This window comes from Gossypium hirsutum, chromosome A07 (genome assembly GCF_007990345.1).
Source record: "Gossypium hirsutum isolate 1008001.06 chromosome A07, Gossypium_hirsutum_v2.1, whole genome shotgun sequence".
Taxonomy (NCBI): domain Eukaryota; kingdom Viridiplantae; phylum Streptophyta; class Magnoliopsida; order Malvales; family Malvaceae; genus Gossypium; species Gossypium hirsutum.
The window spans coordinates 26606396-26624770 of record NC_053430.1 but is presented as its reverse complement, the minus strand read 5'-3'; the positions used below and the strand labels follow the sequence as shown (position 1 = coordinate 26624770).

General features: G+C 33.5%; 1 protein-coding gene across 2 annotated transcripts; it reads left to right on the top strand.

The window, feature by feature from the left end:
* Positions 1 to 754: 754 nt before the first annotated feature.
* On the top strand, positions 755 to 6087 carry LOC107953056 (fumarate hydratase 1, mitochondrial). Of its 2 annotated transcripts, none has more exons than XM_016888281.2 (18): positions 755 to 1096; positions 1235 to 1391; positions 1514 to 1631; positions 1714 to 1863; positions 1971 to 2081; positions 2241 to 2324; positions 2827 to 2925; positions 3040 to 3090; positions 3169 to 3218; positions 3722 to 3803; positions 3953 to 4047; positions 4137 to 4203; positions 4333 to 4383; positions 4510 to 4605; positions 5077 to 5175; positions 5285 to 5314; positions 5409 to 5474; positions 5701 to 6087. In XM_016888281.2, exons 2-18 carry the CDS (start codon positions 1237 to 1239, stop codon positions 5785 to 5787), a joined length of 1491 nt encoding a protein of 496 aa, XP_016743770.1. In that variant the 5' UTR covers positions 755 to 1096; positions 1235 to 1236; the 3' UTR covers positions 5788 to 6087. The 2 variants fall into 2 exon arrangements, with proteins under 2 accessions (XP_016743770.1, XP_016743768.1); XM_016888279.2 differs by having other exon boundaries at positions 896 to 1096; positions 1231 to 1391.
* Positions 6088 to 18375: the final 12288 nt, after the last annotated feature.

The window sequence follows — 18375 nt, the reverse complement described above, 5'->3', positions numbered from 1 at the left end:
TAAAAGTCTTATTGCAATGGCTCTGCAATTACCATACAATTAGTTTGGGTTGAAGATGTCCTTTTTGAGTTGTTTTCAAGTTATGTCTGAGCTTATGCTACTTTCTGCAAACCGAGACAAAAGGATCAGTCTCTGTATTCATGTAATTATGTTACAAATTCCAAAAGCTGACATGAAAATAATATGTAATTGTCACAGGCTGTAATAGGAGTCAGATTGGTAAATGAACAAATTAATCTTTATTTATGTATTGCGTCAAAATGCAAAATGATCCTAAATGAGTCACTCTACTAATTTATTTATTTTTTAAGCAGAGCAAAATGCAATATTATTATATTACAGGGCCTTTATATTACTTTTATTTCAAATACTCTTCCCCGTGTAATCCTTTTTACATGAATCAAGAAGAGCAAGCAGGTATTGTAGCGAATGAGTCCTTTAAACAAAAAACCAAGTTTGGCATTCTTAGCCATTTAATTGTAACTTCATTACTGAACAAAAGAGAGAAGCAATGACGAAAGGAGCAAATATCCTGATATTCAATACGATTAGACACGAGGAGCAATCATGTTATACCAATCAAACTCAAAAAGTAACATGGAAGCCATCTGGTTCGATTGCTAGGCAGCAGGCAACATGGACGGCAGAAGGTGTTGCAGCAGAGGGGACTAATCAAATCCTTTTTTATAAGAGGTAGAAGTTAGAATAATAGAACCCATGATAAAGTCATAGGAACAAAGCCCATTCATGACTCTTATTCTAGAATTTGGGAGAGGTTAGGTCCATTCTCCTTTGGCGTGAGGGATTAGTAATAGCTATCGGCAAACCGAATGAAAATGACAGATCTCCGTTGAATAAAGTCGTGACAGCCCACCTTTGACCCATACCGCAGCCCAAGACCAAGCTACCCATCAAACCATTCTCACTTTTATTAGGCTTGCTTTGGCAGCTCCTCATTGGCTGCTTTGCTTACCCTCCGAAACTCCAGAAAAGCCAGAGATTCCCCGACAACTCCGGCGCCAACTGTACTCCATACCCTATCTCCGCCCTTCTCGACTACCGCACCCTCGTTACTAAGCCCTTTCTTTGATCTGAGGTTTATTCCTTCTCTTTTTCGACAATTATTTTATTTTATTTTTTACAGTTCACTTTGTTTGAAAAACTTGATCTTGAATGTTTTGTTGGTTTATTGTTATTACGTTGGATTAAAGTTCTTTTTTTTTTTTGAAGTAAGAAATGGCGATGTATATCGTATCTCGGCGACTCTCCGCTGGATCCACCACCTCCCAGCTGGTCACCTCTCTCCGTTATGCCACCTGCTGGAGATCCTTCTTCACGTCTTTTAGGGAGGAACGAGACACGTTTGGCCCCATTAACGTCCCCTCCGATAAGTTCGTCTTTCCCTCTCATCACATTGTGTGTGTGTGTTTTAATTCGCACCATTAAAAAAGAAGTTTTGAATAGAAGAGGGAAGTAGTTATACTTGTTGCTTGTGCTGTCACTGCGTTTTTAGATTGTGGGGAGCGCAGACTCAGAGATCGTTACAGAATTTTGAAATTGGGGGAGAGCGTGAACGGATGCCTGAACCTATTATTCGGGCCTTTGGTGTTCTCAAGAAATGTGCTGCCAAGGTTCATCTCTGATCTGATCACTGAACCCAAATAGTTCTCAATTTTTAAGTGTTTGCATATGTTAATTGTTTTCTTCATTTAGGTTAACATGGAATATGGTCTTGATCCAACCATTGGGAAAGCCATAATGCAAGCAGCTGAAGAAGTAGCCGAAGGAAAACTCAACGATCACTTTCCGCTTGTCGTTTGGCAAACTGGTAGTGGCACCCAGAGTAACATGAATGCCAATGAGGTCTTTGCAACTTTTTTGTATTCATTAGTTGAATAGATATTTTTGTCATGTGAGAATCATTTTTACAGTAAATTTATAGCTTAATTTGCGATTCTGGAAATTTCCAGGTAATTGCTAATAGAGCAGCTGAGATCCTTGGACATCAGCGTGGTGAAAAGTTTGTGCACCCAAATGATCATGTGAACAGATCTCAATCTTCTAACGACACATTCCCCACTGTAAGCTGAAATTACCGTCTAACTTGTTGGTTTCTTCCTTCTTTAGATTAATCTTTCAAAAATCCAAGAATTCAACTAGGCCAACTTATGTGTCCTCAGCTTAGCACGGTAAGTTTTGAGCTGCCTCTTTACTTATGCTACATTTTCTTCTTTCTCCAGGTAATGCACATTGCAGCTGCTATGGAAATAAACTCAAGATTAATACCAAAATTGAAAATTTTGCATTCTACTTTACATTCAAAGGTTTACTTTGCTTTGCTTTTGCCTCTACATTATAGTGTTATTTATGTATGATGTCTCTTACTCTTAACTTTTTTCTGATGGAGATCTTTGCCTTTTTATGCCTTTGTTTCCCTCACATCCTTATTGACTTCTGTTGCAACATCGGCATCTACTGTCTGAAAGGGATTTTTCTGGCCATGCCTGATTGTCAATGCCAATATCTTTTTATTTGAGTTCTAACTCTTTGGCTCTTTGATTCCTTATGTTAACAACACTCTTGTCAATGATGTTTTCTTTTATAGTCTTTATAATATTATCGCCTCTTCTTGGTGAACCATTGTGATTTGCTTTTGACTCTCTCTCTCTCTCTCTCTACACACACTCGCACACACATATATATAACGGCTACTTGGTCCAATAATCATAACTGTCTTTGTGTTTTATGTTTGCTCCCATACCAGCGAGTATTTAATTTGGATGGCTTCAAACTCAAGTTAAGTTTTGCTTGTGTTGTTTTCACCAGTCTATTGAATTCAAAGATATTGTTAAAATTGGTCGCACTCACACTCAAGATGCAACACCTTTGACTCTTGGTCAAGAGTTCAGTGGCTATACTACACAAGTAAGCTCATTATTCTAGCAGTTTCTTTTATGTACTTTGGGGTCAATTATGTTTAGTGGACAGGTGGCAATGAGGGATAACTTTTAATTATGTTGTGGTTTTGTTTTGTTATAGGTCAAGTATGGAATTGATCGAGTTTTGTGCACCCTTCCACGCATGTATCAGGCATGCTATCTCATTTGATTGTATGTTATTCCATGTAATCTGTTCTCACTACTGACATATAGGGGTGCTGTATGACAGCTAGCACAAGGTGGTACTGCCGTTGGGACAGGATTGAACACAAAGAAAGGGTATGTTACTTAGCCTTGAACATTGCTTCTCTGATTTGTAATTATGTCTATTTTCCATTGTCAATTTCAGTTGGTTTTCTTTTGTTCGTTTTATTCTGATGCTATATGCTTGATTTATTTTTACCTGGTTGCTTCAATATTGCTCTCTGATTTATTAAGATCCAGGCCCTTTATGATCCGTCTTCTCTTTTAAGCTATAATTTATGTTTTATCTCTTATATTTTATGGTCAGAGCCTCAGAAATACTCTTTGTTCATTGAATGTTTGTTTAAAGCTAGTGCACCTGTGTAAACTTTCTATATATTATTTTTATATTAATAGATGTTGCATCTGCTGTGCCATGGCTTGAAGCCGCTGTCACCAAGTTTGCTAAATGTAAACTTAAACTGAAATTATTATGAAGAATGAACTATTTGTTTGAGAGCATTATTTATCATCGTAACAATGTTCCTTTAGGATTCTCGTACTGAACTTGACAGTGCCCAATGTTAAAATTGATCTAGGTTTGATGCAAAAATTGCTGCTGCTGTAGCAGATGAGACAAACTTGCCATTTGTCACAGCAGAAAATAAGTTTGAAGCTTTGGTGAATCTCTTAGCTCTCTCTGATCAAGCTTTTATTTATTTATTTTTCCATTTTGTTTTAGGTTGAAGGAATTGATCATTAGCTTATATCTTCTAAGTTGTCATGCAAAATAGTTACACAATCATGAATATTTATTTCTCTGTAATCAGGCTGCACATGATGCCTTTGTTGAAACTAGCGGAGCCCTAAACACTGTTGCTACATCCCTGATGAAGGTTGCAAATGACATACGCTTACTGGGAAGGTTTGTCTGCAATTTGGATAACCCTCTTTTGTGTGTGTGTGAGTGTGGTTTGGCATTATTCTGATGGTTTCAGCATTTTTCTTATTCAGCGGTCCCCGATGTGGCCTTGGTGAGCTCATTCTTCCTGAAAATGAGCCAGGCAGCAGTATAATGCCTGTAAGATTCTCATCTCAATTTCCATGGATTCATTTATCAGCGAAGTCCTTTTTTTACTTCTATTCTATTTGCTCACTATTGTTCTTCCCATATAATCTTGTTAGTTTGACTGAAGTTATTCTGTTTCAGGGGAAGGTAAACCCTACCCAGTGTGAGGCTATCACTATGGTCTGTGCCCAGGTAAATATATGTGACTGTTATTTTTTCACATTCAGATGGTATTGTCCAGCTGGAGAATTTATCTTGTGGTGGTTAAATTTTCACTTTCTTTTATCAGTCTATAACAAGATGGAAAGTTTCTTGCAGGTAATGGGTAACCATGTTGCTATCACAGTGGGCGGATCCAATGGCCACTTTGAATTGAATGTTTTCAAGCCAATGATTGCTAATGCACTCCTGCATGTATGTGTTTTCTATTACCAAAGTTATTGAAAAGCTGCATTCATTTAATTTCAACACTTACAAAATTGAATGTGTAAATTTTCTGCACTAATCATTTGAAAGGCCAATTCTCTTTATTTCATATGATTTCACTAAAATTATAAGTATGAATTATGTGAGTTTTTGCAATGAAAAATATTCTTAGAATTTGCGATTTGAAAATTGTATGCTTGATTTCAACGCTTCAAAATTTGAATCTGTAAATTTTCTGCACTACTCATTTGAAAGGCCAAATCTCTTTATTTCCTAAGACTATAAAAATTATACATAAGAATTATGCGAGTTTTGCAATGAAGATATTTTAGATTTTGAGATTTGACAATCATATGCTTGACATGACTTGATTTCTCCACTTAGGATTCTGGTTAACAATAATGTAATATTGAATGTGTGCATTTTCATTCATTGATGATCATTGTCCTTTGCTATCAGTCATTAAGATTGCTGGGTGACGCATCTGCTTCATTTGAGAAGAACTGCGTGAGGGGAATTCAAGCCAATAGGGAAAGAATTTCTAAATTACTGCATGAGGTCAGTTGATGCTACATCCTGAATATCTTAAGTTTATTTTGATACCATATGATAGATTGTCAAGCTAATGATCATATGTTGTCTTGCGACATTTTGAATGGTCTTGCAGTCTCTAATGCTTGTCACATCTTTGAACCCTGTAAGTTCTCTTCCCTTCTTCTATCTAGGATCAGTTGTTCCTCAATGAGTCTTTTGCATTTTGAACACGTCTCTAATGATTTCTTTGCCTTCAGAAAATTGGTTACGACAATGCTGCAGCAGTTGCCAAGAAAGCACACAAGGAGGGGTCCACTTTGAAGGTGAGATTTGTTTCTTCTCTTTATGGTTCACTTCTTGAGTTCTTTGATGCAATCGTGGTTAGCAATGACTTTGTTTTGTTGTGCTTACTGACATCTTAATATGGAAATTCGACCTCACTTAAGTTGTTCTCATATGGAACTGTTTCAATGTTTGTCCTAATCCTTTCCTTTGATGGCTGAAATACTGAATATAACCTACACTTGTTTCTGCGCTTATCTTCTGCAGGAAGCAGCATTGAGCCTTGGTGTGCTCACAAGCGAAGAATTCGACACTCTTGTGGTGCCTGAGAAAATGATTGGCCCATCTGACTGAATATTTTTTTGCTAGAGGAGACTTAAGCAGCAATTGCTTAGATTTTAATTAATTTTAAGACCATTTTTCTCATTCGGATTACAAAATAGAATCCGACTGCAATTTTCTTCATATTCTGATTATGGAAAACAATATTATTGAGGTTTCCCATTTGCTTGGAATTGTTGAGGCAGTTTATGTAGTGAAAAAAAGAATAGTCGTGGATTGACTAATAAGGGGAAAACCTCCCTCATTTGTAAGGAGACTGATTGAAGTAAAGTTGAAGGAAAAATAAAAGAGATGGCATCGAGTTTTGGTACATACTAACGCTCTTGAATAATTTTTTATTTATGTTAAAGGTGTTGCCTTTCATTGAAGTTCTTTATGTAACAGTACTGCAAAATGTGTATATTTTCTCTGAACACCAAAAAGGAGAAGAAAGAAAAAAGCTTTCACTTGGAGATATGCAAAATGATGGCGTTCAATGATGAAGCTAGCAAGTTCGATTTTTAGAAGAATTTTTCTGCTATTGCCACCGTAGTCATTATAACTAGCTTTGTTTGACAAGTCCAATAGTACTGGTACCTTTCCCATCCCCACTGATCGTTTTCCACCATGGTTAAGGTGTTTCTAGCAGTAATCAAAATGAGTTTATAACCCTTCTTTGACCAATCAACACCCCAAGTAATCAAGTTGATAGATAATTAGGGTGTAATTGAGTTAGTCGCGCTCATTCAAAATTCAATGTTTGATACTTTGCTTAAGCTTGATCGAGAATCATTTTTAAGCTCATGTTCAAGTTTGATTAAGCTTATTTACATCGAGTTTAATTAGGCTCCTTTATAAATTTTTGCATTCTCTAACTAAATTAATAAAATATTATTTTTTGAATGTGAGATTATTATTGTTATTTAAAATTCAATTACCAAATCCAAAACAAGATGTTTACTATTCCACTAAATCCTTGCTTGCTAATAGGAAAAGGGAGTAAATTAGAAGTGACATTGCAAGAGCCAAAACTTCAAAACGCCAAAAACCATTCACCACTTCTGACATAAATAAACTTGTATGAGTAAATTGCTTATCTTTGACGTATGAAGATGCCAAATTTTATTAATAGCAGCAAAACCGAGCTTCACCATTCTGAAGTGGTAAGCCCAAGGTGTTAAAAGGGAAAATAACCAATAAATAAAACTACAAAAACCTCAACTTTTAAGGCCATTATGAGAACTTCATAGTAGATATTAACTAATACAGAGTAATGCAATCATCAGCATTAACGACCAAAAAGAAAACTTGTGCAAGCTGCAAGAAACAAAGTCATTAATATCTAAACTTCTAAAAGCTTTTGGCATCTACCTTTTTTTAACCTGGAAAAGCTATGAAATTAATTAAACATGAAAGATAAGTTCCTTGAAATTAATTAAACAAGAAAGATAGGTTGAGAATAAGCTTTTCGCATTGAACTATTCCAAGTTATTTGTTTATTAATTTTGTAATGGATTTTAGATGTGATTGTTAATTCAGGTAAATTAAATCCAAAATTATTCAATTGTTAGTAAATTTACACTTTAATTATTCATCTTAGTGCAGCCGAACTAGTCTGGCCAGAAAGAAACAAAAAGTTAGTTTCAAAGCAAATAAGAGAAAACAGGAAAGGAAAAGTAAGAAAGAAAAGGAGGGAAAGAGAAAGTTTGAGAAGAATTAGGATTGAAGTTTTTTAACTCCCAAGTAAAGAATTCCGACCCAAAGAAGAGTTCTTGAACTTGGAAAAATAGATTGCAAACAAATTAGTTTGTTTCAAGAACATAAAAATGACAAAAAGAAGAATAAGGAAAGAACAAGAAAAACGAAAAGAAGAGGTGCTCAAATGGAGTCCTTTGAAGAATTTGGCTTTAACAAACACCAAAATTACATCTAATCAATCACGATCACCACAAAATCTTAAAAGAAAATGAATTGAAAGCAAATCTAAAAATCACAAGAATGAGATCTTGCACAAATAACAATTCTAAAAGTTTAACAAACAAAAAAAAACCGAGAGTTCTGATACTACTTTAATTAGGATTACCTAAATAACAAGTAACATTAATAATAAGAGGGGCAACCCTTTTCAAACAAAAAAAGTAACCTAAAAACTAAATGCTCTAGTCTTACTTTAACTAAGGTTACTTGAACTACAAGTAACATGTAAAGAACTAAATGAAAAAAAAGCTAAGTATAAATTTACTAAATTAAAATGAAAATTCGGCTAGCCTATATAGATAGTGTAACCTCCCCAATCCGGCCCATGAATTATGATTAGATTTTGAAAGTCACATCTGCCACCGAAATGGCCCAGAAGAATCAAGTGGACTCTCAGAAATTTATTTTTAAAGCAATCAATTATTTTTCGAAAAACCGTAGTGGGCATCTCTTTTTGCAAAGTTTAATTAAAAATTCATTTAAAAAGATTCTCATTAATTTTAAAAATATATTACATATTTAGTTTCCAAAAAAAATCTAGTTTTGCAATGGAAAAATTAGTGTTCACAATTTGTTAATAAAACCATAATTACTAACTTTAATGACAAATTATTAATTTAGATAATTATTTAACTTATCCAATTCTTAACATTCATGCATGCAATAACTAAATACATCCCAAAATCCAATCCCATGCCACAATTCGTAAAATTAATTGTTATAAACCAAATAAATAAAAGAATATAAAATTAAATACTTTATTTAATAAAAAAAGATGAGACCTCCAAATTGCCAAATTTGCAGCTTACTTAAAAAATGTTAAACTAATGGGATGAGCTTAAATAGTCAGTGCAAGTCTTAAAGGCAAATAGAGTATGCATAACTTACAAATCATGCAAGAAACTCGTTTAACAATCGAACAAAAAAACTAACAGATTATTGGTAATCACAATGGTACATAGAATTCACAGAATCATGGTGCTTCCAACAATTATGCATATACATGCTCGAGAATGACAATGCAATAAGGTCCTACCCATCCATCTGCTACACACTACGAGTTTCTTAGAACTCATCTACTGAATCACCAAAACAGTTAGGAGCCGTAGCTCAATGTGAAAAAACCACCAATAACAATTTGTAGACAAGCTTTCGGTAATGTGGATGAGCCACTAGAAATGCAGATAAACTACCAGTAAATTGCGGTAAACCACCAATAATGCAGACAAGCTGCAATAAGATGCAAACAGTGCTGCCAATGATGTGGTCAAGCCACCAATATCCAGTACCTCCTACAATACTCTAGTGCAGTGCACTAACAACAATATTGCGGATTTAAATACCGCCAAAACTCCATGGAACTCCTCTGTTACCCATCAATCCTAATTCCCATACAATAAAAATGATATGCCATGAATAAAGCACAATCATGAATGATAGAAACAATTATAGTGCAGAACAATGACATGTTTAACATGCTTTTGGTAATAGTTTCCATGTATGACTTGCACACTTTCCGTCAATCAATCAATGGCATCAACGGTAGGTAACAAACATACAAAGTACAATACAATCAATGCATACTTAATATGCAATTCGAACAGTGTCACAAAAAGTCGCATGTTATACATGCAACTAATGAACAATAACAATTTTCATAATATACAATACAGTGCTCATCATAATCATGCAAATAATCAACCTTAATAAAGGAAAATCGTCTGACAATCACATATGACGATTTCAAATTCAGGCGATCCCAAACAGGGCCTTTAACATTCGACCAAATTACTTGATACGTACCTTGCTCAACATTTCCCTAATTTGACTTTAGGCCGTTCGGCCATGTCCAAACCAGCAAGCTTAATTTATTAATTATTAACACGTAATATCAATTACAAACAACGCACACAAAGGTAAGATTCGCACCTCACATTCGACATGCATAAAAAAGAAATATACGTGCATTCGGTTCCCCCTTAAAGGGTACATACACAATTCGGCCAAACACCAAACATAAGCATCAATCGGACAACTCTCAAAGACTCATCATCATTCGACCAAATCAAACAAGAAGTACTCACATACACAATTCACATTTAACTAAGTCCCACACCTAAATTACACAAGTTCGTAGCCCAATTGCCAATTCGCAATTTCCCTTGACTCAAAACCGAACAAACCTAATCAAACAACATGACAAAACAATGTTAGAATCAACCTAAAACACCTTTATGGGGTTTGACCAATTAGTACTACATAAGCGACACTTAAGATCCAACTTTGGTAAATAAACTTACACTATTTTGCTACTAAACAGAAATGCGAATTAAGTTCGTCATCGCTACTGATCCGAGAAGTTTAGATTCGATCCTTCAACATAAAAACCATAAAAAAATTAGTAGCTAAAAAAATTGCTTAAGGCCTTAGAGACATTCGACCATAACAAAAAAAGTAATGAAAAGGAAAGCGATGTCAGATCACTACCGAAACAACACTTATGCTTCATGGTTTCTAGATCCAAAATGACGATTCAAAAGAAATTAGATGCACACTTAAATGGCAGTATTAAGAACTATTTTAACAATGGAAAAGTGAAGAAAATGAGAGTAAGGATGTGCAATAAATGGAAATAAAAACAACAGCTTCTTTTGGTGTTTCTAAGGGACGGCAACACCATAAAAGTTGGCAGCAAAGGGGGCTATTTTGTGCGACAATAAGGAGGTTAAATGGATAGAAAATGGGGCAATTTCGGTGATCAAAACAACAACCAAAGAAGATGGAAAAATGCTGGAAAACGATAGCAAATAGAAGAAATAAATTATTGCAAAATGAAGACTTTTTGGGTAGCAACACAAGAAAAATCAGCAACAAAAGGGGCTACAATAGTGCTGTAATGGTAGTAAAAGATTCAACCAAGAAAGGTGTAAAAATGATAGCAAACAAATAGAATAAAACAATAAAAATGGAGGAATATGGAAGGCACAACAATGGAGAAAACTAGGTTGTAGGGGCAGCACAAGTGAAAAAGTGTAGAGAAAAATTGAGAGATGAGAGGAAGAGGGAAAGAGGGATGGCAAAAAGAAGAGAAATGAGGAAAAAAAAAGATAAAGAAGGAAAAGATAAAAAATATTTTTTTTTAGTGTTTGAGTCGAATTGAAATCTGCCAACTGACTAAGGATATGGACGACACTGGCTTAAATGAAAATAATAAAAAAAATAAGCAAAGGGAATCAAACTTGAGTCTCAAGGTCTATTTACACTACTTCTTAATCATTAGGTTAGATACTCAATTTTTTCATAATCCCTCAAACATAACTTAAAAGTTAGAGCAAGAAAACTTCAAGTTCATTAACCCAATTTCTTGTAACCTATTTTTTGGATGTGACAAATAGGACATTTGACTAAATTTTAACAAGTAAATAACATAATTTGACATAAACAAATTTATTCAAATCGGTCAAATATAGATTAGGCCAAAATAAAGCATAATTAAGCCTAATGATGTTCAAATCGGCTCAAATTGGGCCGAAACTCTACGGAGGTTGATATGGATTGTTGGAGCTTGTTTTCTTCAAGTTTTTAACTCCATTAAGCTGGTAGATGATCGTCTAAGCAAATCCCGCATCAAGAAATCCATTCTTGATCCAATATTTCCAAAAATTGGAATATTAGTTTTCTTGAAACTTAAAATATTGAACCTATCCATTTTAAACTAAGATTTATTTATTTTTATTTTCAAAATCTTGATAATCTTTCTCAACTCTAAAGATATACGGATCCCATCCAAAGTTAGGTCTCAAGTTTACTTGATTAAACCCAGTATATTCTTGAACTAAAAATGTGGCTGATACTTGTATCAGTAATAGTTAAGTGCATTGGATGTAGATTATTATTATTTTGTTATGAAAAATATTAAATGACCCATTAACACCCCTAACCCGTATCCGTCGCCGAACTAGAGTTAAGAGGTATTATCGGACATATCAAAACATTTAGCATTCATTTCACAATCATCATAGCATCGTAGTCATACATCAATACAGAGTCCCTTACATAGGTCAACAAAACCTTAAACATGCTTTAGAAAAAGGTCGGGACTAAACTGAATGCATACAAAATTTTCCAAAACTTAAACATTTTTCTAAGTTATACAGGTCACACGCCCGTGTGAACAGGCCGTGTACCTCGCACGACATTAGACATGCCTGTGTGTCTAGGCCGTGGCAAAACATGGCATACATACTGACTTATTCCACACGGTTGGAGACATGCCCGTGTGTCTTAGTCGTGGTCGAAACTAACTTGGGTCACACGGTCGACCATACGCCCTTGTGTCTAGCCGGTGTACCCTTCGAAATCGTCACACATGCCCATGTGCCAAGGCTGTGTGCCACACACGGCCACCAGACACGCCCGTGTGTCTAGGCTGTTCTCAAGACTGACTTTAAATTGTAGGGTTACCCCAGGGAACACATGGCCGTGTAACATGACCGTGTGTTGCACACGGCTGAGACACACGCCCGTGTCTCTACACGTGTAGACAAAAATAGGCCATTTGCAATGCCAATTGCCACCCATTAAGGATCCTCTTTACAAGTAACATTCAAGCATCAAATACATCATATTTCCTGTAATACCTCAAAATTTTTTTTACAGTAAGATATTATCCTTGATATAGTAAAATAAAGAAATAAAGTGACAAAAAGGAAAATTTTGAGTTATGTCAATATTGGGAAGTATATTATGATATATTAATTCAAGAAAGGACTAAATTGTAAAAGTGAGAAGTTTTGTTGCAAAGAGTAAATACTCAAAATTTGAGGGGTTAAAGTATAAATATGAAAATTTGAAGGACTAATAGTGTAAATATTTTAAGGGTGGAATGATCTAGAAACTAAGGAAAATAGATGAATTAGGACAAAATTAAATAGGTGACGAATTATGAGGGACTAAATTGTAATTTTGCCAAATTTAAATGATGACTCAGGGATGAAATTTTAAAAGATCATAAAGAGAAAAATGGTCAATTGGAAAGAGAGAGAATTCTAGAAGGCAATAATGATATTAGAGATATTTTGATATTTTATAATTATTTAATTAGATAAATATTATTTTATTAATATTTTAATAAGATATTTTATTATTATTTTATTACTATATAAAGAAAGAAATATAAGGAATTATCATCCATCTTTTCCATGTAACCAACGTTAGAAGAGAAGAAAAGAAAGAAAATTTTCTTTTCTTTACAATTTGGTCCTTTAACCAAAAATTCACCATTTTCACTTTGAAATCAAAAGAATTTCCATAGTCATCAAGAGAGAAAGATGACAAAGAGACTATTGAGATCCAGAATATCAAGTTAGATTCAAGAAATAGAAGCTGGAGGAGAGAGAGAAATCAAGTTAAAGATTGAAATCAATAGGACAAAGTAAGAACATGAAGATTTCAATATATTTTTAAGTTTGTTGTTATTGAAAAGCATGGAAATGATGTTATAGTAGAGTTTGATTATATAAGGTTTTATGCTCTTGATATGTTAGTGAAGGGAAGTAAGAGAAAGTGATGAGAAATATTATAGAGAAAGGGAATAAGGGTTTTATAAACTTAGTAATCACCAAAAATTGTAGAGTTCGAATTAGAGGTTAAATAATATATTAAATTAAATAGTATTGAGTCTAGTTTCACCTCAAAGAAATTATATAAGTAAAATAATTGTATATTGTGAGATATAACAATTTATGTGAGACAAGGTCAGAATGATTTTGGGTTCCCCTGTTCTGACTTTGGAAAATCATAAAAAATGGAGAAAAATAATTAGGGGCTTAAATTTATATGTTTAAATCCTTAATGAGTCTATTTTCAATAAAAAGAAACTATAATATCATCCAAATCTCATACTAAGAGATAATTAATTTTTAGTAAAGAAAGGTTGAAGCTGTCAAACAGCAGAATAGAGATAAATTTGAAGATTTTACTGTACTTATTGGCTAAAGTATAAATTCTAGAAATTTTGTGGAAGAAATATATTTGGGTCTAGTTTCAATAAAATCAATAGGATCTTACTTTTGAATTCTGTAGCTCAAGATATAAATAATTTAGTAACTATGACTCAAGTGGACAGCTTTGAATGAACATATAAGTAAATAGTGAAATTATAGATAATGTTACATATAAGCATGTTATATATATATATTAAGGATGTGGAATGGAGAGAAGGAGGAGGAAAATAAATATATAAATATTCAGCTGGTAAGTGTTTACATTTAAAATGGATAATTTGCATGCTTTAGATTCAGGGACTAAATTGAATAAAAGTAAAGTTTAAAGGGTAATTTTATAAAAATGTCAAAAATGATCAAATTGCATAAAATAATTTTTTTTTTATTGTATAAGTTAATAAGTTGAATGAAATTATTAATATAGATCAAGATCGGAAGGAAAATCGATGAAAATAAAAAATTATCAAAATGCCCCTGAATCTTAGTATTTCTGCAATTTAGTCAGGTAAGTTCATATGGTTGAACTATTTGTTAAATTAGGAATGATATAATGTATTATTTCATATATTTTCTATTGAATTATGAATATTGTTAAATTATAGAAATCAGATCAAAAGTTCAAATTGAGCAGAACACTGAATTGAATATGATCGTTTAGTGATCAGTGATGAATTGACGGATAATACCATGGCTGGACCATGGCAATATATGTGTAAGACCATAGCTAGGCTATGGCATCCTAATGATAAGACTATATCTGGGATATGGCATTACGAGTGTAAGACAATGGCCCATACATGTATAAGACCATAGTTGGACTATGGCATCATACCAGAAACGAGTAAGACCATAGTTGAAAGATACTATGCCATCGCAATTCAGACGAGTAAGTCCATAGCTGAAAGATGTTATGGCATCACAATTCAGATATGTAAGACTATAGTTGAAAGATACTATGGCAATATGATAAGAAATGAATAAGACCATGGTTGAAAGATACCATAGCAACATGACAGAAAATGAATAAGACCATGGTTGTAAGATATCATGGAAACATGACAGGAAATTAATAAGACCATGGTTGAAAGATACCATGACAACATGACAGGAAATAAATAAGACCATGGTTGAAAGATAAAAATGAATAAGACCACAATTGGAAGATATTATGGCATCATGTCGAAGATAAATAAGACTGTGGAGGGGAGACGCTATGACATCTATTGAACAATTGATATTCAGGTAATATGTATCAGATGACGAATAGTTATATGAATTAGTTGTACAAAATGGTTGTGTGAAATGTTTACAAGAATTGGTCATAATGAAATATATGTACAAAATAGTTGTATGAAATAATTATGAAGTTAGATAAACGAAATAAGTATAGGTACATGGAATTTAATTTATGTTAAGTTTGATATGAACTATTACCGAAATAAATATACATAAAATATATGGAAATGACAGTGCATAAAATATTGATATAATAAAATGAATGATATATGCTTATGAAGAAATGATAAGGGAATGATATGTTCCATGACATGTACATATATGATTATCTTTGATATGTTGATACAAGGAAATTATGTAAGTTGAGACAAATATTAAACTCAATTGTGACATGTCGAGAAAATAAGTATATCAATGTTGAATTTATATGAAATATGTGCAAGTATACTAACAACGTTGTTGTTTGATGCTAAGACAAGTGCCAAGCTATTGATTGAATGGTAACATGTTTATTTATATGATGCATTGAATCGGTAAGTATTTAATTGAAAGTTTCTGTTAAATGATATGTAAATCCTAGTAATGCCTTAAAACCCTGTTCCGGCAATGGATACGGGTTAGGGGTGTTACATTTCCAACCAATTTCAACCACAAACATTCATCATTTATATCATATATTCATCAACTAAATTCATGCTCATTATCCAAACTAAATCATACCAAATTTACCTACCAAACACATTCAATTATATATATCTTTATCACTAAGTTTCATATTCTTTCTCACGCCAAACTATTAACAAATTCCAAAATAAGCATATACCATAACTTACCAAAATTGACCATTTCATTTGGTCATTCAAAAATGCATCAAAACGTACCATTTTTAAACACAAAACATATACCAAAAATCCATTCATAATCACATCCATAACCAAGCCATATCACATGGCTAGATATATACACATTACAAAACATATTCACATACTTCTAGCCTATACGTGCCATACTTCAATATATACATTTTCAAAAGGTACCAAAATAGAGTTCGGTAGTGTGGTGATGATCCTCAACGATCCCCGAGCTTCCGGTAGCTTTGATATCTATAAAACAATGCAAACACACACAAAGTAAGCTTTCAAAAGCTTAGTAAGCCATATACAAATAAACTTATCATATAACACAATTATAAACCAAACCATTCATGTAACTCATGGCCAAATACTATCACTTACTACATAGTTCATATACAATTCACATAATCCAAATTCATTTGCTCATATAGCATATTTTCTCATAATTATATCATATATCATCACTTGCACATTTACTTACCTTTTATTCTCAACCATAATATACATTTCAAACGTACCTGATCCGGATACGCATTTCATATATTCATTCTTTTCTCAGAATGCCTGTTGAACTGTTCAGAATCATAATGATACGCGGATAGCTCGAAAAGCTCGTACAATGCCAACGTCCCAGACCTGGTCTTATATGTAACCAAATATCGATGCCACTGTCCCAAACAGGGTCTTACACGAAATCAAATACGATGCCGATGTCCCAGGCATGGTCTTACACGTAAATCATAAGTCGATGCCAACGTCCCAGACGTGCTCTTACACAAAATCTCATATTGGATCCTATGTCATGACATATGTATCCTAACTACTCCTAAGGTTGGTACGGGGCTTTTCAGACGTCGAAACACTGTCGATGCTTTCTCAATTTCACATATTCATCTTCCAAGCCATTCATTTCATTTCAATAGCATATAAGCATAAATAAATTGATTCAAACACATTTATTTGTATATCGACTTACCTCGTAAAAATTCTAACGAACGGAATCAACTATTCAACGACTTTCGACTTTCCCCGATCTAATTTCGTTTTCTTTGGTTCTTGATCTATATAAATTCAAATTTAACTATTTTATTCACCAAATCATTCAATTCAATCTAAAAACACATAATTAGAGAATTTTGCAAATTAGCCCTCACATTTTCAAATTTTGACACTTTAGTCCTTAATCCACAAAATCACAAAATACACAAAATTTCCTTTTACATATGCTTAGCTGAATTTTTATGGAGTTCATACAAGTCCATATATTTCATTTATTTTACATTTTAGTCCCTAAAATTTTCATTTTTATAATTTAGCCCAAATTACTCAATTAATCAAAAATTCAAAAACAAAACATGTTAACCCAACACATATATTTCATTTACTATTATCAAACTTCATAAACTCATAATCTCATCAATGACATATCTTAAAATCATAATCAAATTCAGAAATTGAGGCATGGGCTTAGTAAAACACAAAGCAACAATCACAAAAACGTAGAAATTATCAAAAACTGAAACAAAAACATACCTAATTCAAAGCTTAATAGTGCCGAACAGGAAAGCTCTTCCAACCCTAATTTTCTTTGTGATTTTCAGCCAAAAAGGATGAATAATAAGCTAATTTTGATGTTGGTTTTATTAAATTATCACTTATTTGATAATTTACTAATATGCCTTTAATGAATCATTAATAACCAACATATAATTCATGGTAAAAAATGTCCATTAACCTTTTAATGGCATAATAACCTTATAAGGACTTTCATAGAAACAAATCATAGCAATTTAATACATTAAAAAATAGCAAGTCACTTTTGCATTTTATGCGATTAGGTCCTTTTTATCAAATTGAGCACTCAAACGATAAAATTTTCATACGAAACTTTCACACATGCTTAGTCACATACTGTAAACATATAAAATAATGTTAAAATATTTTTTTACTCGAATTTTGTGGTCCCGAAACCACTATTCCAACTAGGGTCTAAACTGGGCTGTTACAACTCTCCCCCCTTAGGGATTTTCGTCCCCGAAAATTTTACCTTTGAACAAATTCGGATATTGCTGTCTCATAGTGTCTTCGGGCTCCCACGTAGCATCTTCAATACCGTGTCGATTCCACATCACTTTAACTAACAGAATTTTCTTATTTCGCAATTCTTTAACCTCGCGAGCTAAGATTAGGATCAGTTCTTCATCGTAGGCCATATCGGACTGAATTTCAATCTCAGATGGAGAAATCACATGCAAGGGATCAGATCTGTATTGTCTAAGCATTGATACGTGAAATACATTCCGAATCTTTTCTAACTCCGGTGGCAACAACAATCTATAAGCAACCGGCCTGATACGCTCGATAATCTCATACGACCCGATAACCTTGGACTCAATTTGCCTTTTCTACCGAACCGAAGTACTTTCTTCCACGAGGATACTTTCAGAAACACTTCATCGCCGATCTCAAATTGAACATCTTTTCGTTTCAAATCTGCATATGATTTCTGACGATCGGAAGCTGCTTTCAGACTATCTCGGATCACTTTT

Excerpts from the sequence above, each read along its gene's own strand:
- LOC107953056 (XM_016888281.2), top strand. The coding sequence starts at position 1,237 with ATGGCGATGTATATCGTATCTCGGCGACTCTCCGCTGGATCCACCACC. Across the intron at positions 4,048-4,136 it reads GACATACGCTTACTGGGAAG|CGGTCCCCGATGTGGCCTTG; the intron begins GTTTGTCTGCAA and ends TTTCTTATTCAG. Across the intron at positions 4,606-5,076 it reads TTGCTAATGCACTCCTGCAT|TCATTAAGATTGCTGGGTGA; the intron begins GTATGTGTTTTC and ends CTTTGCTATCAG.